This window comes from Polyergus mexicanus, unplaced genomic scaffold (genome assembly GCF_030449975.1).
Source record: "Polyergus mexicanus isolate NDT 795.1 unplaced genomic scaffold, iyPolMexi1.0 SCAF_8, whole genome shotgun sequence".
NCBI lineage: Eukaryota > Metazoa > Arthropoda > Insecta > Hymenoptera > Formicidae > Polyergus > Polyergus mexicanus.
Genome location: NW_027223328.1, coordinates 8,671,201 through 8,694,403, shown reverse-complemented (window position 1 = coordinate 8,694,403; position 23,203 = coordinate 8,671,201). Strand labels below are relative to the sequence as shown.

The following is a 23,203-nucleotide window of genomic DNA, read 5'->3' as shown; positions in this document are numbered from 1 at the left end:
GACAATATTTGACGACAAAAAGATGGAAAAAAGCATTACTTGCATATATCGTCTACTTCACAAATCTTTTCAAAAATTGCTCAATTATTATACCTCCGGAGAGTCCGGACCAAAAGGCACCGTTGCCAGCAACACCCTCGTCCTAACAACCGTTTGTCCTACAGGGTTTCTTGCCGCGACCTTGTATATTCCGATGTCGTGCTCCTTCGTAGGATTAAAACTGAGTATAGATCTCCCCTCGGCGTCCTCTATCACTTTGATTCTGTTGTTCTCCTGGATGACTATGTCATTTTTAAACCACTGTATTAGTGGTTTCGGATTTCCCACTGCCAGACAGACGAGATGCGCCGGCTTTCCCTCCTCAATCGGACAGATCTGCGGCTTCTCGCGGAAGAACGGAGGCTGACCCTCTTTCTTTGACTCGATCATCGCCTCGGCTTCGGCATAACTATCCAATCGAGTGCCTAACTCGTTCTTTAAACGTCTGAGCGTAAATGTATCCGCCGATCCATAACGGTTTATACGCGCCCTCCTCTCGTCGTCGATCTCCTCGTCCATAACATCTGTGAATCGACGACGTTCCCGTATGATGGGTGTCTAAATGAAACCGAAAATTGAGGAAATAATTTCACAAAATGTGTAATGCAATAGATGTATCATGTCAGACATAATTAAGCTTTAAATTAGTATATTTAATTTCAATATTCTTTGTAGTTGCACGTACCCTCCAGTCAAAACTGTTGTCTTCGGCAATGGAGCGCGAGAATCCAGGACTGCGATTACACGCGACTTTCATGTATTCACGTAATCGTACAGGGAAGTCGGTGTCTCGCAGCTGAAGAAGATACGTATCTGGACCATTTTGATAACTATAAAATATAGTTTGCAACATAAACTATATTATATCGTAGGAATCTGATGGAAAAGTTATATAAAATTTCTATAATTTTATTCCAAAAAACAATATTAAATTCTGATCTAAAAGTATATAGATATTATTTATATATAGAGACAAAATTTGTGATATACAAGTCAGATATTTATTTTACTGATATCTCCTTACTGGCTTTCACTCGTGATAATCCCGATTTCCGTGTCGATCGGTTCTCTGGATGGTATTTGATTCTCCCATGTTCTGGGCGAACGTTTCTTCGACGGACTGTGACTCCTATCGAAGCTGGGTTCAGGTGTAAATCTATGTCCAGGTGGATATACCATTCGCGACGGATCCTCGAAGGCTGTCTCCAGTTTACGTCTGCGATACCACGTGCGGCATGAAGCATTACTGTACCAATCGCTGTAAAAATATATCTCATTTACAATCAAATTCTTAATTATTATGATAAATCGATATTAATTTTATAATATAAAGACATATTTCGTGAATCTTATTTTCATAGCATGTTTTGCAGATATATATGTATATATATATCGTATATCTTTTTTCTTTTAAAAATTCCATTTTGATTAAACAAAATCACTTTATTATATCGATGAGATCGAAGATTATTTTTGCAAAATTGATATTATAATTTCTAGTGTATAATCAAAGATCGAGAGAAGAACATAATCTTTAGTTACCGATAAAGTTTGTAATAATTCTTCAAATTCTCGGATGGTATTCTGTAGGGCTCCGGTGGCGGGTTATCAATGTAATTGAACCACGGGTGAGCCAAAGCGGCCTTAATGTCCAGTCTGTTTTCGATATTGTACACCAGTAAACTACGGATAAAGTCCTGCGCTTCGTTTGAGATATTCTTCCATCGATCGTCAAAGTCCCATCTGCCTTCCCTGATCTTTTTCAACGTCTCTCTATCGTTTGCGCCTCTGAACGGTGAAATGCCCGATAGCAAGATGTAGGTAATTGTACCAACGGACCACATATCTGCGGGATAGCTGACGCCCTCGTTATTAGTTACTTCCGGTGCGATATATTCCGGCATACCATACGCCAAGGTCATCAGCCTTGTGTGCGAAATTTTGCGGGCGAGTCCAAAATCTCCTATCTTCAGATCATCTCCATTGGCATGCGAGATTAATAGATCGCCGAGCTACAAAGAGAAAGCAAGATATGTTGAATTAAAAAAATATATTAATTATAATAGAACCAAAAAGAAATAATTTATAAAATAAAATTTAAGAAATATTCATTATATCTTTACATACATTACGTTATATATTTTCGTGAAAGTAGATAATCCTGTAGATTAAATTATTAAATAAAATAATAGTGACATTTTATCATTAATAAAATTATTAGTAAAAAGTAATGACTATTGATTAAATGGTCATTATGTATAAATCTTAAATTTTATGTTTGCTTCAATGATATAAAGAGAAATCAATACAAATCATTGAATACATTTTCGTGTTTTTTCGAAAAAGACAATTTTTAAACAATGTACCGTTAGACCAAGATGCGCGTAATGATTTCCGTGCATGTATTCCAATCCCCACAACAATTGACGTATATAACGAGCGATATCTATCTCGGTGTAGTACTCTTGTCTCGTGAGAGTATCCACCAATTCGCCACCAGCCGCTCTAAATTATCATCGTTAAGGATTCTCTGCTAGGCAATCGTGTTAATTCGTAATTTTGAATAATATATATTAAACAAATTATATATAGAATTAATTAGAATAATAATATCTTTTTTATCAATGAAATTAATATTAATTATAAAAAATAATTGGAAACTAATGGCTATCTTTGTTAATAGCCATTATTTTGAAGAATTGAAAAAAAAATGGAGTTAACTTAAATAATAATTATTTATATTACGATTAATTTTATATACCTGTTAAAAAAATAAATATGCAACAAATAATAAAGGATACAATTCCATGACGAGTGTGACCGAATCGTTAGTCTCGAAAGCGTCGTGCAGTCGCAACAATTTGCGGTGATGCAGATTGTTCATCGCTTCCATCTCGTTGTACATGAACGGCTTTAGATCACCGTGTCCGTGCATAATCTTAGAAGCATAATTCCTTCCGGTATTCCGCTCGACTGCATGATAAGTGACGCCCTGTGTACCGCGACCTAACTCATCGCCTAGATCGTACAAATCGCCGAACGGTTTGTCACGCGGTTTTACGTCCATTTTCTTTCGATACGTTCTATATCCGTATTCGTGCTCGTTCTCCTCTACGTGCAGCATCACTGAACAGGATACCGAACCGGCCACGTTACCCGCACTGATCGAGTAAAGGCCCTCGTCCTTGGCGATGGTCTCGTTGATGATGAGAGTCGTGATGTCGGGTTCGGTGAATTGAATCTATTTGAAAACGTAATAAAATTGTATTTTGCCAAGTGAAATCAAGAAGATATAGAAGCACGAACGGAATATACCCTGATCCTAGAAGACGAAGCTATAGGCTTCCAGTCCTTATACCACTTGAGTTCCGGATAAGGTACGCCAGTTACACGAGCGGTCAATTGGCCGGTTCTTCTCACCATCACGATGGTTTCGTCAGGTCTCTCAATAAACGTAGGATACTCGGCGATCTTCAGGATAACTCTTTGTCTGGCCTCGCCGTGTTCGTTCGTAGCGACGGCTTCGTAAATGCCTTCGTCCCTTTCGAGCATTCTATTGATGAAAAGAGTTGCCTGTCCGTTCCTGGTGTAACTCTGATCGTAACGACCGCCTGACTCGATCAGTTGATCGTTGAAGTAGTATGTCATCTTTGGCTTAGGATAACCATAGACGAACCAGAAGAGGTTGCAGTTATGATTCTTTACACCGTACTGCGTATCGTATTCCTGACGCAAGAATCTAGGCGCCTGGGCATAACCATCGTGCGGCGGTCGCTCGATGTCGAAGTCCTTCGGGAAATAGGGACTGGTCTCGGGACGGAAGTCGATACCCGGCGGCAGATAAGGAAAGAATTTGGGCGGCTCCGGCTCGAGTTTGGCGCGGTAAGTTTGCGCGAACGGCGAAGGGTCGCTTATACCGTACTTGTTCTCCACTCGGATGCGGAACTTGTAATCGCGGAATGGCTCGAGATTGCGTATATCGCACACGCAGCTGCGAACGCCGCTGCGTGCGGTAAACCAGTCGCCGTCCGGCAGCTCGCACATCTCCACCAGATAGGTCACGGGCACTCGAGGTCCGATCGGAATGGACGGCTTCCACGAGAGAGTAAGATGCCGGTCCATCATACGGCTAATAATCGGACGGTCCGCTAGCGGTAGCGGAATGCCCGACTTCTGGTATTTGTCGTAATCCGCGTATTGATCGGCGAGAGGTTTCTTAGCGCGAGGCTCTAAAGCTATATAAATATTGAAAGATGTCATACAATTGAAAGATGTATACAAATTTACTTATTTTAAGAACCATACAAATTATTTTGTAGCATTGTTGAAAGTTTCGTTTACTTACATTCGTAAACCATCTCTGCGCTGCATGAATCTTCACCGTGAGGATTGGATATCTTCAACACATATTTTCCGGCGTCTAACTCGTCCACATTGACTATCGTAAGTCGTAACAAGCTACCTTCCTGATCCATCCTGATGCGATCAGTAGGCCAGAGCCTGTCACCGTTGCGATACCATTCAAAGTCGGGCTCCGGGTAACCCGTGACGCACGCAGTGAACTTTGCCGGCATGCCTCTATAAACTTCACAATCGCCGATTCTCTTCAAGAACGCCGGCGGCTCGACTTTTTGCATTTTTTGACTGAAATTACAAATGTTAACGTATGTAAGAAAGCTAAGAAAAATTTCTTTTTTTCTCTTACATTTGTTTACGCTAAATCTTACATCTTATCGACAACAGCCAGATTCGCCACACATTCCGCCTCGCCGCCCTTGTTAACCGCTTTGCACTTATACAGTCCCGAGTCGTCGTATGTGCAGTCCTTCACATACAGGCAGCAGGCGTCGCCGTCGCGCTTAATTTTGTACTTGTCGTTGTCCCGCAGAATCGGCTTGTCGTTGAAATACCAGGTCACTTCCGGATGCGGTATACCGGTTACGCGGGCCGGGAACTTGGCGTCGTATGTGGGCAGCTGCTGCAGGTCTGTGAACTTTTGCGTAAAGTTCGGCGACTGGTACACTTTACGAACGATGGCATTCGCGTTGGTGGTATCGTCGCCCAGCGGATTACTCAGCCGACAGCCATAAACGCCCGCGTCCTTGGGTTCGCACGGGTCAATTTGCAGACCAACCTTCTTGCCGTCGCAACTCATCGTGACGCGTTCTGACGGTACAATCGGCTCGCCGTCCTTCGTCCAATTCACATCAGGAATCGGATTACCGACGAACGACACGTCTAACATCAATGGTTGACCTTCCTCAACGGAGACGTCGCGCATGGGATTGGTAAACGTTGGCTTCTCTTCCGGCGTATCCGGTCTCACCTTGCCAGCTACGTCCAGCTTGGCTTTGCAGGACGCGGTACCTTCCGTGTTGCCGGCTACCACCTGATACTCGCCGATGTCTTCCGGCGTTGCCTTGTCGAGAATCAGAGCTTGTCTACCATCCGGTTGGCTGATGATTTTTATATGCTTGTTGTCCGGAATAATCTAAAGTTTAATCACGGACGTTATCTTAATAAAAATCGACTTTGAGAAATCGAGAGGATCTTATTACAGTTATAATAATATATGCATGTTCGATTATCATTGATACAAATAAATATTATACTGACTTCTTCGTCATCTCGAAGCCACTTGAGCTCAGGCGCTGGTTTTCCTATAGTTTTCACTTCCATCTTCACCGGAAAACTTTCGACAACGGTCTGCGGTTGAAGACTCGTAACGAACTCCGGTCTCCTCTCTCTTTCCTCCACTTCTACCTTAGCCGTACCCGTGATTTCACCAAGTACATTAGAGACGATTAATGAATAGATGCCGGCATCCTCCGGACGTACATAATCCATTCTCAAGCCAATAAGACCGTTTGGCTCATTCATAAAATACATCTCTTTTGTGTGTCGCAACGGTATTCCGTCCTTAAACCATTGCACCTGCGGATTCGGGAAAGCTAGAACTTGTGCTTCCAATTTCAACGGATGTCCAACCACGGCCTTCGCGTCCTCCAATGGCTTCGTGAACGACGGCTTTCTTCGTTCGGCTACAAAGAGCGTAGATCAATCTCGTATTAAATAATAATTTCATCGTATTATAAACAGCAAGGATTTTTCGAATAGAAAAAAAATGCACTCACGCGTGACAGCGACAGCACATAGCGAGGAATTCTCGCCGCTGGAGTTTGTAACAACGAGCTTATAGGCGCCGCAATCAGTGGGTTTCACCACATCGATGGTGAGTTTTGTAGTACCATCCGGCAACGTACTGATCTTGACGTGATCGTCTGGAGTGATCTTCTCGCCGTCCTTGAACCAAGCAATGTTAGGTATCGGACTGCCGTCTACCTTGGCCTTGAGCTCCAAAGGTTCGCTCTCGTCAACTTCCGCTGATCTTGGTAACGCTTTACCGAACAAAGGTTCCGTCAACATCATGGATAGCTTGCAGCTGGTCTGCGTGCTTCCGGCGACATTGCTCGCCTCGCACGTTATCGTGCCGGCATCCTTGGCGGAGAAGCTTTTGATGAAGAGTGTACTGTCCACTATACCGTCTATGTGAGTCGTCACCTGATGACGCTCGTCCTCTTTGATGATCTCGTCATCCTTCAACCACTCGACGCTCGGCTTCGGGATACCGGTCGCGCGAATTTTCAATTCGATGTCTTCGCGATCCTTGCATTGCTGCTTCGACAGGTCTTTTAAGAAGGTCGGAGCCTCGGCTGTGGAAAATGCAAATATTTTTACATATTTTAAACTTGTAAAAAAAATCTTATAGATTTAAATTATTATTTCGAAGATTCTTAGCTTCCTATATTTTACGCGTATATTATATATATTGCTGAGAGTTTTATTTACTTACTGTGAGGCGTAAGTGTGGCTTGAGCACTGACTTCGCCCAGATAGTTCTTTGCCACAACTGTATAGGTTCCTTTATCCTCCAGACTGAGCTTTTTGACGATAAGCTTGTATTTACAGTTTCTCTTATCTTCCTCCATATCGTACTGCTCGCTCTTTTGCAGCTGCGTATCATTTTTCATCCATGTGATCTCAGGTTTTGGATTTCCCTTGATAATAGCTTGCCATTCAACTCGCTCGTTAACAGACGCAGTGTGGTCTCTGAAGCTTTCAATTTCCGGTTTCAATAGAAGACTTAAAAATGCCTAAAAAAACATAGATCTCTCTCTCATATCACATTTTTTTATTAAGTAATCTTTCAGTTTCCGTTAATCTATATAACTTACACTAGACTCGCCTTCGCCCCATTTATTTTTTAACTTCAAGGTATACTCTCCAGTATCTTCTTTGGTACATTTTGGTATTTTTAGTGTAACTTTACTTTCGGTCAATTTATCAGCTGCCGGGCCGCTAGTGACGGTCCATTTAAGTCTAGAATCATCAGGAGGAATTTCGTGACCTTTGCAGAACCTAAAAAACATATATTTACATAGAACTGTTTTAGAAATAACACTTGTTAGCTTTTTTAAGTAATAATTTATTTTATCTATATATATAGATATATAGAATACATATTTTCCAAGATGACATAGATTTAGATTAATACAACAAGAAAAGGGAAAGAGTAATATTTTTGCCATTATTCCCCATTATATATTAAAAGATTTTAAAAATATAACACATAGAATTTGTAAAAACATATTTTCTACATATATTACGTAATACCATGTGATATCCGGAACTGGATCGGCCGTGAAGACGGCTTTGAACTCGCCGTCAGCTTGAAGATCGACGTCAACATCGTTGAGAGGTTCAGTAAACCTCGGCTTTCGGAGCTCGTCGACGGTGCCGACTGTCAGATAGCCCTCTACGATTTCCTCGCCTAACTTGTTCGTCAGGACGCACATATAAAGACCCTCATCCTCGAGAGTGGCCTTACTGAGATCCAGCTCATAAGATTCCCCGGAAGCCGTGATCCTCACCCGCTCCCCGTCTCGAAGAGTCTTGCCATCCTTCAGCCACTTTGGGTCTGGTCTCGGTAAACCGGTAGCCTTCACCTCGAATTGTGTATTTTGCGTCTCAAAGATCGTTCGATCGGTGAGATTGGTGCTCACGACGTGAGGCGGAGCTGTGAATAATAAGCCATTCGTCGAAAAATTAATCGTGCACTGAATTATATCTTACTTAAACAAACCTTTCTTTTTACTATGCCTTCTTGAAAGCGTTTAGGATGCATCAGAATCCGATTAACATTGAAAAACATTGTTATGCAGCTTAATTTTTTTGTAGAACTATTTTAGATTATTTCAAAATTTATTAACACATACTTATATATAATATATTTTATTTTAATTCTCCACTTTATTTTTGTATCATCTATGTAGTAATTAATTTAAATTTCTAAATTTTCTAAATATTGTTAATTTAATTATTTGAAATTAAAAACAGCTAGGAAAGAAAAAATATATTATTAAAACTGTCTATTACTTAAATATGATCGTTTATGACTATGTATAGAAAAGTTGAAACAATATCATTCTTTTCGAAAAAGGATATGTCACAAAAATAAATTATGTAACTTTCATTATTTTAAAAATAAGTTCGATTCTTCGCTAACGCATCTAAACTCAATCATCAGTTATGCTTTATTATATCTATTAAACAATATACAACAATATGTTTTTTAAAACATATACTTACCCAAAAGCGTATGGTTAATTAGGTGCTCAGCAAATCGCATATTGAAAATTATAAAATGGACCAGCACTTTTTTATACAACAAAAAAGCCGTATCCTTACCTCGTTATATCTTTTCAAATGATGAAAAGTAGTACGGTACTGTAAATCAACGTTGAATAATAAAAAGCTTCAAAGACACAGATAGTAATATTGCGCATGGAAGCATAAATAACGTATTTAGTAATATGTATAATTATAAATATAATATAATTAATTACATATTTTTAATAAAATATACATATATCAATATATTAATATTATAAATATTAAGATAAAAGTCAGATAGAATTTTTAAAAATAATAATGCAATCTTACGAGTCCTCATTAATAAAATCTCCATATATAATTACTTTATGTTTCCATGCGAGCATGCGAATCAACATGAAATTGTGAGATAGACAAGATGCGAGAGAGAAAAAGGCGAAACGATAGATCTCACAGTCGTAGATAGAACTGACATATTTAGATGATTTATAGTGCTGAAAGATTAGAGTTAGCTACTGAAATTGCGTGTGTTGATAGAATCCCGCGCGGTCATACCTGACTCTCTGCCAGACTCTTTATCGAGGATCTCGTCTAGCACGCTACGTTGTCGCTTAACACGAGCTAGAAGATTCTTCATCTCCTCGTCGATTTCTTCGTCGTCATCGTCGAGCTTCCCTTTTTGAGAGCTCGACGGCGTTTCGCACAACAATGTTGAGATTTTTGTTTTCTCGGACATTGCAGTCTCCTTTGACGATTCAACGATGGAATTTGTTCGATCCAGAGTTGTCTCCGCGATTCTCTTCGCCGGTCTCGAGTCGCTGATCGTCGGACTCTGGGCGGATAAGTTTATCTCCTTCACCTCTAGACTTTCCCGTCGTAGAGTTTGATTCGACAGCGCTTTCAATGACAGTTCCTCGGATGACCGTTCTTCGACGATAGTCTCCGCGATTCTAGAGATTCTATGCAATCTAATGTCCTCCAAGGTTCTCTCATCTTCCGGCGTTCCGTTAAAGAAAAATTCGTCGACGATGCCGCTTGTGGTTCTCTGATCGTCCGGAAACTGATCGGCCGATTGCACGTCTTCCGTGCTGACGTCTCGCGACAGCGCTTTTAAGGTTGATTCGTCGTCGGAAACGGAGACAATCGTGACCCCACGATTGAAACCCAAGTTTGATTTTTTCTCCTCGGTCTCCGAAAATTCTTCGATCAACGCGCCGTTTTGTGATGTCGAGTTCTCCTCTTGCACGGTGTAAGCGTAAGAAGCAATTTCTTCAACACGTGGTCCCGATTCTACACCGAATTCCCGACACTCGACCTTGGTCGCCGTCATCTTGCTGATCGTATGACTTTCATCGGGACCTGTGAATGGCCTGACCTGATACCTTCGACTATTACCGTTCGCATATAATCGCGCGTATTTCTCCCGTATGCTTAAAAATAATTTTTTTTTTTTACAAATCACGCATTTATCGCTTGAATTTATTATAATAAAATTAAACGAGAATAATTTTAAAGCAAAATGATCTTTGAGCATGTTTAAACGAAATGAGGAACACATTGCGTTTTCGTGTACCCTGTGTTTGTTTGTTTAATCATTAGTTATAAAGTATCCAGACAACAGAACCGTCTAAAAAACATTCTAAAAGACGTCTTTTGGACTTTTATGTTGGCTGAATGATGAATGATGATGTAATTTTACTAACGTGATGAGATTACCTGTGAGTATAGCTTCGTGTGATGTTGTAGAAGCCACAGAAATCGTGATTGTTTCATTGTCCCCTTGAATTACTTGGATGTTTTGTTTCTCCAGTTTGACGCGACCTAAATTTATCACAGATATTGTCTCGCTACAAAACTACCGCCAAACGATTCTTAATCAAATACCTTGCCAATATTGTTAACAATAAGTTGTGTAATATGCGATAAGTTATGATACACGATGCGACACACAAATTTGCCTAACTTTTTAGAATCTTTGTGCATTAAACAAATCCTTAGACTTTAGACGATTATACAAAGCAATAACAAAACAATACAACATTGGTCTTTAATTATATAATTTAAAAAATATAAGGAAGAAGATAATTATTTTCGGCGATTTCTTTAACGCTGAAACGATTGCGGTCTTGAAATTGCTCTGTCATAATTTTAAATATTTTGCAAACATTTGCGAGAAAATCGTCAATTTTTAAAAATTTTAAAATTCGGCGCGAAAAAAATACGGAAAATAATCATTTCTCCTAAAAAAAAAAAGATGTTTTCTTGAGTTGTATAATGATGTTTTCTTTAGTTTTATAAGATATAAAAAAAAAATAATAATTTTTTTTAGATATAAATGTTGCAAAATAATAGTTTGTCTCTAGTATGTACAATATTTTTTGGCAAATTGTTAAAAAACAAAATTGATCTTAGAATAAAAGTAACTTATGATCAAATCTTTGTTGAAGCATACGACATACAAATAGTGGATTGGTGTATTAATTGTCATTATGACTCGTTACGCGTTCTTAACGCGAAGCAAAATCGAAACTCTATTTCATTCTCACGTACTTTAATTTAACTAGCTACTCAAATTGACACGCATAATTTACCTTCCATTTCCGATTCTTCGACGCGCAAAGTTGTTTGCTGCGGCAACTCTTCTTTCACTAATTTTTTCGCTCGCGTTTCTTCCACCGTCATCTTCTCGGCTTTCTCTTTTGGAGGCTCTATCTTTTCATCGACCTTCTCATCTTCCGTTTTAGCTACGGAAGTACATTCTTTCGAGTCTTTATCGTGACATGCTTCAAGATGCGATATATCAGCACTTAAGACATTTAGAGGTAACACGAGAAAGTTTTGAAAAAAATCTGAAGAATTCCAAAGCAATACAAACGTAAAAATGGACCGATAAGAGAGAAAACAAAAAACAGAAAATACGTTCTGCGTCAACGTCGATAATGTGACGCGTCGAAAGAGTGTTACTCTTCCCTTTCGTTTAAAGAAATCAGGAGAGAATCTTTTTTTTTTTACACACACAGGTCTTTTACAATTAGAAAAACTATGAGAAAAAGACTTCGATTTTTTGAACCTCGTCATTAAAGGCCGTCAAAAAATTCCCAGAATGTCACACCGGGATATAGAAAATAAAAAGGGATTTGTTTCGTTTCTGCATTCAGTACTTACTAAACGTTGTCGAAATATTGTATGACGATTTTTATCGCTGCGGTTTCTCAAAAACTAGAAATATACGCTTGTTTATTGCTGACCATTCCCGTTCTGACCAAATATCACGATTTCAGCCACCCTTGTGAGATTTCCTCAACTTTGGCAAAATTATCTCCGAGTATTCAACTCCAGAACTCGACTGTGTGTTGTCAAATATGCGACTTTATCCAAAAATAAATATTTATAAAATTATGGAACCACTTCATAATTGCGATTCAATTTCCGCAATTTAATTCTTTTAAGTGTATATGTTACAATTATATATATTGTTTAATTATTTATTAATATTATATTACTTTATTATTGTTTTACCAGATAACTTGTGCATTATTATCATAATTTTATAATCGAACTTAGCTCGCGTCAGACAGAGTCGAGTTCTAGGGTTAAGATTGAAGAAGACAACACGCAGATACTTACTCAGCACGATGACCTTGCTCTTGCTAGTAACGTAACCCAGCTCGTTTTCAGCCCGCACTTCGTACAAGCCTCCATCGCTGCCCTTCAGCAGTGTCACTGTCAAATCGTAGCTTTCCTTCCGCTGACTATCTCTGGTTATCTTAATTCTGGCGTCCGCCGTCACCTCTTCCCCGTCCTTGTACCACTTGATTTCCGGATCCGGCGTACCGGATACTTCTAACGTCAATGTGAGCGTCTCGCCCTCCTTCAATCTTTGATCTGCCAGTTTCTTCAGAAGCTTTGGTCGGGTGTTTACCGTCAAGTTGGAGCTGCTCGAATTCTCGCCGTACTCGTTCTGCACCTTGCAAGTATAATGGCCTTTTAGCTCGGTTTTCACCTCCTTGATGATAAGCTTGTAATTGTCGCCTTCCTCCACGCGAGTGTACTCTGTGCGCTTTTCCGTGATTTCGACATCGCCCAGGAACCAGTGCACACTTGGCTTCGGGAAACCCTCGATCTCCACCACGAACTCGATGTTCAGCTCGCCCTCGTTCGCACTAATATCGCACAGTTTCGTCTTGAATCGTGGTATACCACGTACCTGCGAAAATTTTTCATGGACATTTGAATTAAATAATTATAATAATTTAATTATTCTTCAGTTAATTTTAAAAAATTTTTTCTTGTATAGAATATAAAAGATAATTTTTAAATTAATTAAGTTTAAGCGAAAGAATTAAACTACATACTCTGACTCTCGTCTCGTCCGAAATGGTTCCATGCTTGTTCACCACTTCGGCTTTGTAAACTGCCGCGTCTTCCACCTTCGCACCACTAACTGTAAGTATATAATTATTTCCATTTTTCGTCATCTTCACGCGATCGCTCGCGGTTAAGAGCTGCCCGTCCTTGTACCAGTTCACCGTCGACTCGCCGTCCGAGTCCACCTCGATCAAGAGATTCAACGTGTCTCCCTCATTGAGCACCCGCGGCTCGCCGAGTCCCTTCTTGATCTTCGGCGGACATTTGATACCGACTTTCCAGATCTCGGTCGTTTGATTGATCTCGTTTCTCGCGACGATCGAGTACGAGCCCGCGTCGGTTAGTTTTGCATTCTTGATCACCAGCTTGTACGCGTCACCGTTCTCCTTGACAATCTTGATACGATCGCTCTCCTCGATCAGCTGGCCATCCTTGTACCATGTAACTTCCGGCACCGGGGTGGCTTCTACTTGTACAGTCATCGTACCCGTCTCCTCAATGAGAATCATCATATCGGATTGCTTTTTCGTGATCTTTGGCGCGGACTTGACGATCAGCTCAATCTGCGTGTTGTCCTCACCAAGGTCATTCTTCGCCGTGATGGTATAAACGCCAGCGTCTTTAGCGGTGACTTGTTTAATCACCAGCGAGAGGGACTCCTCATCCTCCCAGAGGTACTTGATCCTACCGCCGGCCACGATCTCCTGACCATCCTTGGTCCACTTGATATCAGGCTTAGGGTAACCCTTCACTTGCAAATCTAACATCGCGGAACCACCGACGTTCACTTCCGACTGCTTCGATTCCGTTTGCAATTTTGGCTTTTCAGGATCCTTTAGCAATTGATTCACGGCACCCTGCACCGTTAATTCCGCGCTGCAGCTAATATTACCTGCATATTCGAGAATTATCATAAGTTAATATGTATATCTTGATAAATAATTCAATTTTCAAGAAATTTTAAATTATTCTTTTTCCAAATTATTCATGCACAATAGAAAAAAATGGATAAAGTTTATTAAAAAATTTAAATCACTGCAATATCTTTAAATAATAGTTGTAGTTTACCTGTACTAGTCTGGGCCACACATGTATAAAGACCGGCGTCCTCGGGTTTTACATGCTGGAACACTAGTGCCAGAGTGTCCTCGTTATCTTTGAAGAGAACCTTAAATCTCTCCTCAGGATCAAACGCTTCTCCGTCGCGCGACCAAATAAATCGCGGTTCGGTTCCGAGCTCGAGAAGACCCTCAGGAAGTCCCTGGAACAGCGGTTTTTCATCTGTCACCGTCACCACTGCCTCGCATGTAGCTTCGCCATAACGATTCATAGCTGTGCACGAATATTTTCCAGCATCTTGTTTCTGAACGTCGGCAATCACCAGTTCATAAAATCCCTTCTCCGCATTGTCCCGTATGATTTTCACGCGTTTGTACTTTGCGTCGATCAAGACACCGTCTTTGAAGCTAAAAAAAATATATATTTATCAATTTTTTTTCGAGACAAGTTAACTTTTTGAAATAATACAAAATATTGAAAAATATTTTAGATGTATCCTTATTTTTTGGATGTTCTTTTATATACCGGACATTTTCTGAATTTGTATATAATATAGCTAAAAGAAATTATTCCATAACGAAACTTTCCTTCGATGTTATGTAATGTGAATAAATTATGAAATAATTTATAAATGTTGTAACTTTTTTTTTAATATAAAAATATTTTTTGTTACTTTCTAATTTTTTAATATATATCAATTTTAGCTCTTTATCTAATTAAATCTAAACTTACAACTTTATTTCTGGATTGGGGTCACCCTTGACCTTGATCATGAAGCGTAGATAGGTATTCTCGAGAAGCTCGGTGTCCTTCAGACGCACCAAAAATATAGGCGCGTTTGCTTCGGCCCTTGCCTTTTTTTCTTCCGGACTCACTGCGATATTTTACATTAGAAACAAAAAAAAAGATTATTCCGCCGGACATTTTTTACATTTATTTCAACATAAACATTTAAGGAACTTCACAGAAAAATCTAAAAGATATTCTAATTTTACAGACGGACTTTAGGTTTCTTTTTTTCGAACTCTTTTTGTTATAAGGATTATAACTTACATTGTTGAACCACTAATTGAGCGGTGCACGTGGCCTCGCCGTTCGCATTCAAAGCACGTGCAATATATATGCCGGAATCTGATTCATGAACATTCTGGATCTCGAGCTTGCACGTAGTGTCGGACATCGTAGTGTTGACGCGATCGGCCAATTTATCCTCCATCGGTTTGTTATCTTTCAGCCATTGCATTCTGGTGGTCGAGTCGGTGGTTAACATTGTGCATTCGAAAGTGGCAACTTCTCCAGCTGTAAAAGACCACTCGAATCAACGCGAAGCAATGACAAGTCGGGAAGTTCCGAGAAGAGTATGAAAATGTGAGAAGCGAATCCGTCATCAGAATAGATACAACTGTTTGGTGTCTAAAATATTTATAATATGCGAATAACGTCTTATATTTTAAACGCGATTTCTTTCAATAGGGAAAAATATATAATGGCATTCCAGAATGTATCTAATTATCAATATATCTGTTCAGCTAGATGACATACCATCCACCTATTATCTGGTTATATATATCGAGTATGATTGAAATAATGTAATAATGTGTGATTCATGAAAGGGTATAAAATACATTATGGGAGATGTTATTGATGTCTGGATTTAATGACAAAAAAATTTTGTTTGCTCTAAGACATTGAGAGCAAAAATAATAAATATTATATTTGTAATGGAATGCCTCGATGTTTTATTATCTGAGAGAAATGATTAAAGAAGCACTTCATAAAGCATGTTAAAATTACTTCGTAATTGTAAGTTTAAACTATGACGTAAATACTAATCCATAGAATAATACAAATTTTCAATAATGATATAAAACATGTCAGAATGCGATTGTATATGAGGTCGGCGTCAGAATAACTTGTCAATGTAGAAATATAAATACTTATTGTAGATATTGTAATATATAGCGAACATTTAGCGGCGAAGCGTGTTTAACCAGCATAACGTAGTATTACGTCTAAAAAGCATAATTGATTCAGCTGGCTAAAGGAGAAATGTGAAATGTTTTAAAGAGACATATAGTAGAAATGCAGAGAATAGTAAACGCTGATGAGTAAACTAAGCAAAGTACGTCACTTTACCTATAGCGTGTATCAATGCCTTTTTTGGTCGCATCGCTAAAACAGTAAAAATGTATCTTATGTCTTGTGATAATTGAATATATATATGTATCTGTTTCTTGCAATTATTTGTAGAAAATATAACGCCAAATGTCTAAAAATTGAATTAAACATAATATAAGAGTAAAATTCGTTGGAAGAATTTCCCTGCCATAATCGGCTAGATTATCTAATACAATTATGCATGTAGAAATCATTTAAATAATCCTATATATTTATATCGCATAAATCAAATATGATTAGAATAAGGATTATTCACAAATACAAAGAGTCTTAATGTACATATCTTGCAAAAATGAAAAATATGTCATACTTTATCATATTATATAAATTCATTTATTATTTCATTTTTTATATTTTTTAATAAAAAGTTAATTGAGAACGTTATTTTTTTTTTTAATGCTCCTACTTTGCTCATAATTCGAAAAGTAAATTAAACAGTATCTTTATTTAACCGCTTTTTTTATACAGCCTTTATAACTTTTGATATAATACATTCGGTATTAGTATACATACGACATGTATCTGATATGAATAAAGTTTCGACATCGTATACTTACGTTCCACGCTGCATCCCTCTATCGTCTTGATAAACACTGGTTTGCCAGCATCGGTGCCGAGGGTGACTTGGGCTGTTCTCTTTTCGACAATGGAATTCGTTGCCGCATCATCGGCGATTGTAGTCTCGTACGAAGTCGCGGTTTCCGATATCTGGCCCATCCCTTGCATTGCGGAAGACATTCTCGTTTCGACGGCGGAGGCCGCCGCTTCCGTGTATGTGGATACGCCATTACGACTACTCGATATCGACGAGTATTCTACATTATAATTGAAAACTATCTTACTACTTGACACACAATGCGTTTGCAAGATTCGGATTAAAGAGTTTGAAATTATTTTTCATTTCTAAACATCGTAATCGAGTGAAATAAAACAATCATTGCCAATATTAAAAATTTTTTTTTCACGATTTAAGAAAAATTGATAAGAATCTATCTTATTCTTCGAGTTACTCCTTATAGTCTTAAATTGAGCACAGAGAAATATGTAATACTTGCTATATTGCACGGCAAAATAAGCAACTACGTAGCGATGCAACATCGATCCACGTCGCTAATTTTAACGAACATGCGACACCGAATTGCGAGGGAATGTTTTAGTGATTTAATCAACGAGCTTACCTTCCACGACTTTCGAGGAAGCGCTATATCGACTAGCGGAGTATCTTCGAGACATGTCTGCTTGCCCTTCCTCGACCTTGGTCTTCTTCGCTTCCGATATGTCAGTCGCAGAGTCCTTTCTCTTCTCCACAACCTTAGTAGAGTCCTTGATCGGGTCTACCTTTGGTGGACCCGGATTTGCCTTAGTTTCTTCCTTCACTTGGACTTTAAGTGATCTCGGATTCGTCTGTTGTGGTTCAACTTTGACCGGTACTGATTTTTCGTCACTCTTGAGTTCTTCCTTAGCTTCCGATACTTCCTCGGTCACTTGAAGATCGTCCGCTGCGTGTTCGGCGAGAGCGATCAGATCGCTGGCGTATTGGCGGATCTCCTTGAGCCAGCAAGCTTTCACGGGATCCTTGTGAGCTACTAAAGTGATGGGATAATTGGGAATAGCCGGATTGTGTAGTTCGAAAGATCGGATGTCACCGGGATGATCCTTTACCTCTACTTCCGGTAACTAAAATAAAATGATTGAATTTATTGCGTTGCTCTGTACATGTTAATCGCGATGTGATTGTGATACGATCAATACTCTCTTACTCGAATAATATCCTTTAAAACGAAAACTGATCTATCTTCCGAGATCCGTCTCACTTTGCAAACGAGAATTCGCGCTTTAAATAGGAACAAGTATCTCTCTTTGCTTTTTCCTTCCTTGTCAATAACTGTGTACCATTCCTGAAAATATATAAATATAGTTTTCATTCAATTCAATTAATTATAATCGCTGAAATTTTCTTTATCAATATATACATATTTTGATTATAAAAGAGATAATTAAAAATATGTTTGAGAAAACGAAATATAATAAAAAAGTCTCCTTCAGATATTTTTAATTCTTTTATTTTATTTGCGATATTTTACCGCAAATGTACCTACATGCGTGAGTAATCTACCAAGTTTATGAATGTTCCCTTTATATCCTTCAATATTGCTTATAAATTTATTATCGGTTGCCCTATGAGGGATTCCTAGCATCAATTCCAGGGCCTTTTGTAGATCGTCGCAGTTTTCGCCTAATCGGGTCGAATACTTCACCAGCTCCTGCGAACAATACGCCCAATTCATCAATCGATTTATTTCTACGCATCAAATTTATATTTACGATCGGAATCGATCGAAATAAAATTCGTCTCGGTTCGGCTCTCATCCTTGGACCGAATTAACTCGTATACTTATGTATCTTGTGTATTTGGACACGCGTTTATTAACTGTCGTAATGTTTCACGATTGCATCCGTCTCTCTCGTGTTTGCGCCGAATTTTTCCATAAATTAAAACCGTAGCTCTCGGAGGATAAACTGTTGCGACGACGCACTTTTAGCTTGCTAAATCGGTGCAACGCCTACGCGTTCGTACACACAAACGCGAAGTGTTCTCTATAGCGTCGTTTTTATACGAAGTGTCCAGATTTATCGAAAGCAACTTTACATTCCTCGACAAATGCGCGATCCCATCCTAACGCGCATTTGCAAATCTGTGAGACCGAATTAAAAGAAGACATCTTGTATTAAAATATCACGAAAGAATTTTCCATCGCGAAAATCCAAGAAGAATTTATTTTCGAGAAAATTATATCACTGTTTACTCGTTCTACAAATTTAATAAACTTGTTAATGCCAACGAGGTAATAATTAAGTGCGACATTATTTTAAACTTCTAGCTACGATGCTAACGTTTACCGTGTGTATTTTAAAACTTGCATTTGTTACATCGGCGGCCTGTAGCAGCAATATGAATCAACAATCACTGTATAGGTCAAGAATCATCAATTACCGAACATTCTTCCTCATTTCTTGTTTCAATGTAAATTTTGTTGCCTTATTCTCGTCTCTTTTCCCGGGCAATTGGCCCGCATGCTAACACAATTAATCTATCTTGGCTCAAAAGAGCAGGTATATATTACAATAGGCAAGTACATGAAAGATCTAATATCTGTGTAATTAGTTAACTTTAGAACTCTTCGATTTATAGTCTAAAAATTAAATGTAGATAGGAATTTCTGACGAATCAAATTTGTATTTTTAGGACAAACATTACTGGGAAATGATGGTTACTGTGATTCTTTTTTTCGTTTACGTCAAATGATTTAATGATGCGGATTATTCGTGTTTTCGTTGATCTGTTATAAATATTTCGACTGAATGGATGGCAATTATATGCCGAGGAGACACGATTTCAAGGCAAAATGGAAAGCTCTTTAGCGCCGCGCTATTTCCGTCCAACGCAATAAAATTTATGTAGAAATATAGGTCGCGCTGTAAATCCATTTACATATACTCGACTGTCTGCTTGTCTTATTATACTGATTTCATCGACTAAAAAAAGTATCAAGTGTGCTACATCTAAATAGCTATAACGTATATTAGCTATATTATTAATTTCAGATGTTTCCCAAAGTCCATAAATTTATATGTCTATAATACATTATTTTTTATGTTAAATTGATATATTTCTATTATCGCGAACGATAACAAGATACCGACAATGAGACAAATTTTTAATACAATTTAAAAATAAAACAAAAGCAAAGTATGCAGCATACCTTTAGCAGGAGCTGGTAGTCGTTTATGCGTTGTATCGGGAGCTTTAAATGTTCCGATATACTTTTGTCGTCGCCCAGAGTCTGGCTCAACTCCTGCAAGAAACGAAGCGATGGCACAAATAATTAAATGTCCATATTTTTAATATTATATACAAACGCTGAGGAAAAAATATATAATAAATTATATATATACATGAAAATTCAAATTTTTAATTTTTTGGGGGAAATATGTCTGTCCAGATTTGCGCGATGCAGAACTGAAACTAATACGATATTTTGCTTACAATCTTTCCTTAAATATAAATTTAATGCAATGGTTCAAACTTGAAACTCTGTCGCAGACACGTACACGCTAACGCCACCGTATATCCTTCGTATATATATTCGAAAAGCCACGATTCGCAATTAGAGCAATTAGACACTCGTAAGGAGAAACGTGTAGCAGAAACGACGACCGCAACGTGTTCTCGAATTAAGCAAGATCGAGGTATTTCGACGACGATTCGCGCCACAACGAACGTAATTCGATACCGGCAGCAACACTAGAGAGTTCTGCCTAGAACAACTGTATTTTTGGACGTGTGACTGGATTTTGCGTGCAATATACGGATGCGTGTGTCACCCCCACATATGCGCGCGAGCGTGTTGTCATCGGGGATGTGAGGCTGACGCGCGCGATTGACGTATAGCGACGCCTCGCGATTTTGGTAGCAGGACGACGTTTGGAGAACGGAAAACGCTTTTCTATTAGACGCGCACCTTGGAGGAAACACCTCGAGATCCTACCTATCGATCGGAGGATTTCGTCGAATTGATGGTCACGAACGGACTGCGTCCGTCAGGAGTCCCGATCGGCAGCCGATCGCATGTACGGTGTTTGGTGGTCAGTGGTTCGCGGTACTGAGGAGGAATCTCTCGCAACACACTCGGAGGACCGATACGGCAACGGCTATACTTAGACGCCGGATGGTTTCGTGTGTGCGACTGACCACGCGCGAAAACAACAAAAAGATCGCGTGGATCGTCGATAGCCTCCGGTTAAGCTCCGGATCCCGGTTTCTTTCGATCGTCTTTCCATTATCTTCTATACGTTAATCGGGAAATATTTTTCTCCCTATCCCTTTAAAAAATAAATTTGCAGAATGCAAAAAATCCGTGGATAAAAGATAATCTATTCAGAATCTACAATTTTTTTGTACATTAATTCGCATTACAAAAGATTCAAGGAAGTATTTTATACATAATTTCGCTAAAACTTAATTTTTTCTCAAATTGGTTAATATCTAAAAAAAAAAAAAAAAAACTTTAAAAGCACTTCCTTAATTCTAAAATCTCTTTGTCCAATAAATAAGATATGTCTGAAAAGAAAATTATGAGACGTTACACTGCATTGGAAATAATTAATATATAATAAATTTTTAAAGAGATATTTATGATTCTGTAACAAAAAAAAAAAAAAAAAAAAAAAATGTGTTTCATATAAAATATTCCTTTCTGTGATATCGCAGCACTATATAATATGTTATGTTACAATATTTATCTATTGTATCCTGAACTTTGATAAAAACGCGTTTCTCCCAGCATATAGCATGCATTTCGATACTATCAACTGTAAGCAAGACGAACGAAAGATGTTCCGTTCGTTAAGAATAAACTCAGCTATTTTGAGGGCTGGACACACGCCCGCATATCCCTGTCCGTTATATAATTACATCATTTTCTCCAATCCATACCGCCGCGGCGATTGAACATGGAATCACGTAGGCAATTCGCATCATGCATCGTCGCATTAAGTTTTACAAATTACAAAGTTTTATTTATTTCACGATCTTAGGTCACTTATGATACCTATTAAAAGCAAACGATAAAATAAATGTTGTCGGCGATTTATAAAATAACCATTTTTTAAGATATACTATCTGTATATCAAAGAAAATTATTACTATATTTAAATTTGTCTTTTAATATACAGTGTATATTTAATACTGTATTGTATTTAGATCTAAATTTTGAATAATAATTTAATTTTTATATCTCTTCTTATATATTTGTTCTATTATATCCAATATTTGATATTTATAAATTAATTTTTATCGTCGGTTTACAAATAGAATTATGATCATCATCTATACATATTGCATCTTTGTTTACGTGTATTCGCTCAATTGGCATGTCATAATTATGATTTTGCATCTGAGTGCAAATGAGTATCTGAATATTTTTGGAACATTATAGTATTAGTTTACCACGATACAGTCTTGATATTTACATCGTTAATGCCAACTTGTTATATTCGCATTTAAGTTCGATATTATCGTCCCATTTTATCTTAATATAAATATTAATTCAATTTGACTTGAAACTGCATCTCATGTCTAAGTTCGTTTTTGATTTAAACTTCGTAATTAATCCTTAATTAGAAGTGACAACAGTCTTATTAGATAATAAAAAAATTTATAAAAAAATAATATAAATATAAAAAGAATTATTGTAAAATCTTAAATATACTTTCTTAATTTTTGCAATTATATAATATAATAAATAACAATAAAACAAAAAGCCTACCTCGAAGTATTCGCGTACTTCGTTGTTTGTCTGAAGAAATTCTTGAGCAGCTGGTTCGTCCCTGCAGTACGCCACGTGTTTGTCAAAATCTCTCTCCTGGAATAGAATAATATCTTATTGCAATCGGTGTTTCTATTCAAACATTAACTATATAATCTTGAGGTTTAGTCGTAAAAATCCTCATCTTATACTTCGTATATTTTCACAAGAGTTATAGTTCGACGCATATCAAAGAAATGTTTTGCACCACTTTATTTGTTTTTATTTTCGCACGAAGATAGAGATATCAGACATTTTTTACTGAGATGATCGAATAAAATGAAAATCTCATTGAAAAATCTCGCTATCTTTCTGTATTCATTCCCACGTTCTTTTTATAAACGAGATGTATCTCATCATTACCCATAAATATCATAGTAATAATGCAGCAGTAACAATTCGGCAGAAAAATAAACACTGCTTTTATTAAAGCAGATGATTTTATTAACTCGAATATATTATCACGTTTTTGCTATTATCATTATACAAAATTAATATTTGTCATATGATAAAAATAA

General features: G+C 37.9%; 1 protein-coding gene across 8 annotated transcripts in view; it reads right to left on the bottom strand.

The window, feature by feature from the left end:
* The window catches only part of Obsc (Obscurin), a 36,211-nt gene that overhangs the window by 2,173 nt on the left and 10,835 nt on the right, over positions 1–23,203 (bottom strand). For 3 of the 8 annotated variants that reach the window (XM_070300087.1, XM_070300088.1, XM_070300090.1), the window contains 29 exons: positions 22,647–22,742; positions 20,082–20,174; positions 18,417–18,581; positions 18,078–18,215; positions 17,496–17,994; positions 16,875–17,132; positions 16,276–16,311; positions 15,193–15,438; positions 14,872–15,013; positions 14,149–14,546; positions 13,068–13,972; positions 12,340–12,919; positions 11,304–11,456; positions 10,429–10,533; positions 9,268–10,071; positions 7,714–8,116; positions 7,275–7,458; positions 6,893–7,193; positions 6,174–6,752; positions 5,656–6,080; positions 4,767–5,530; positions 4,385–4,683; positions 3,355–4,274; positions 2,841–3,280; positions 2,406–2,544; positions 1,582–2,051; positions 1,064–1,297; positions 725–869; positions 94–597 (listed from right to left, as the gene is read on the bottom strand). In XM_070300087.1, coding sequence (XP_070156188.1) covers positions 94–597; positions 725–869; positions 1,064–1,297; positions 1,582–2,051; positions 2,406–2,544; positions 2,841–3,280; positions 3,355–4,274; positions 4,385–4,683; positions 4,767–5,530; positions 5,656–6,080; positions 6,174–6,752; positions 6,893–7,193; positions 7,275–7,458; positions 7,714–8,116; positions 9,268–10,071; positions 10,429–10,533; positions 11,304–11,456; positions 12,340–12,919; positions 13,068–13,972; positions 14,149–14,546; positions 14,872–15,013; positions 15,193–15,438; positions 16,276–16,311; positions 16,875–17,132; positions 17,496–17,994; positions 18,078–18,215; positions 18,417–18,581; positions 20,082–20,174; positions 22,647–22,742 — 10,425 coding nt within the window. The remainder of the gene's footprint in view (positions 1–93; positions 598–724; positions 870–1,063; positions 1,298–1,581; positions 2,052–2,405; positions 2,545–2,840; positions 3,281–3,354; positions 4,275–4,384; positions 4,684–4,766; positions 5,531–5,655; positions 6,081–6,173; positions 6,753–6,892; positions 7,194–7,274; positions 7,459–7,713; positions 8,117–9,267; positions 10,072–10,428; positions 10,534–11,303; positions 11,457–12,339; positions 12,920–13,067; positions 13,973–14,148; positions 14,547–14,871; positions 15,014–15,192; positions 15,439–16,275; positions 16,312–16,874; positions 17,133–17,495; positions 17,995–18,077; positions 18,216–18,416; positions 18,582–20,081; positions 20,175–22,646; positions 22,743–23,203) is intronic. The other 5 variants (XM_070300089.1, XM_070300093.1, XM_070300092.1 and 2 more) reach the window with 5 other exon arrangements.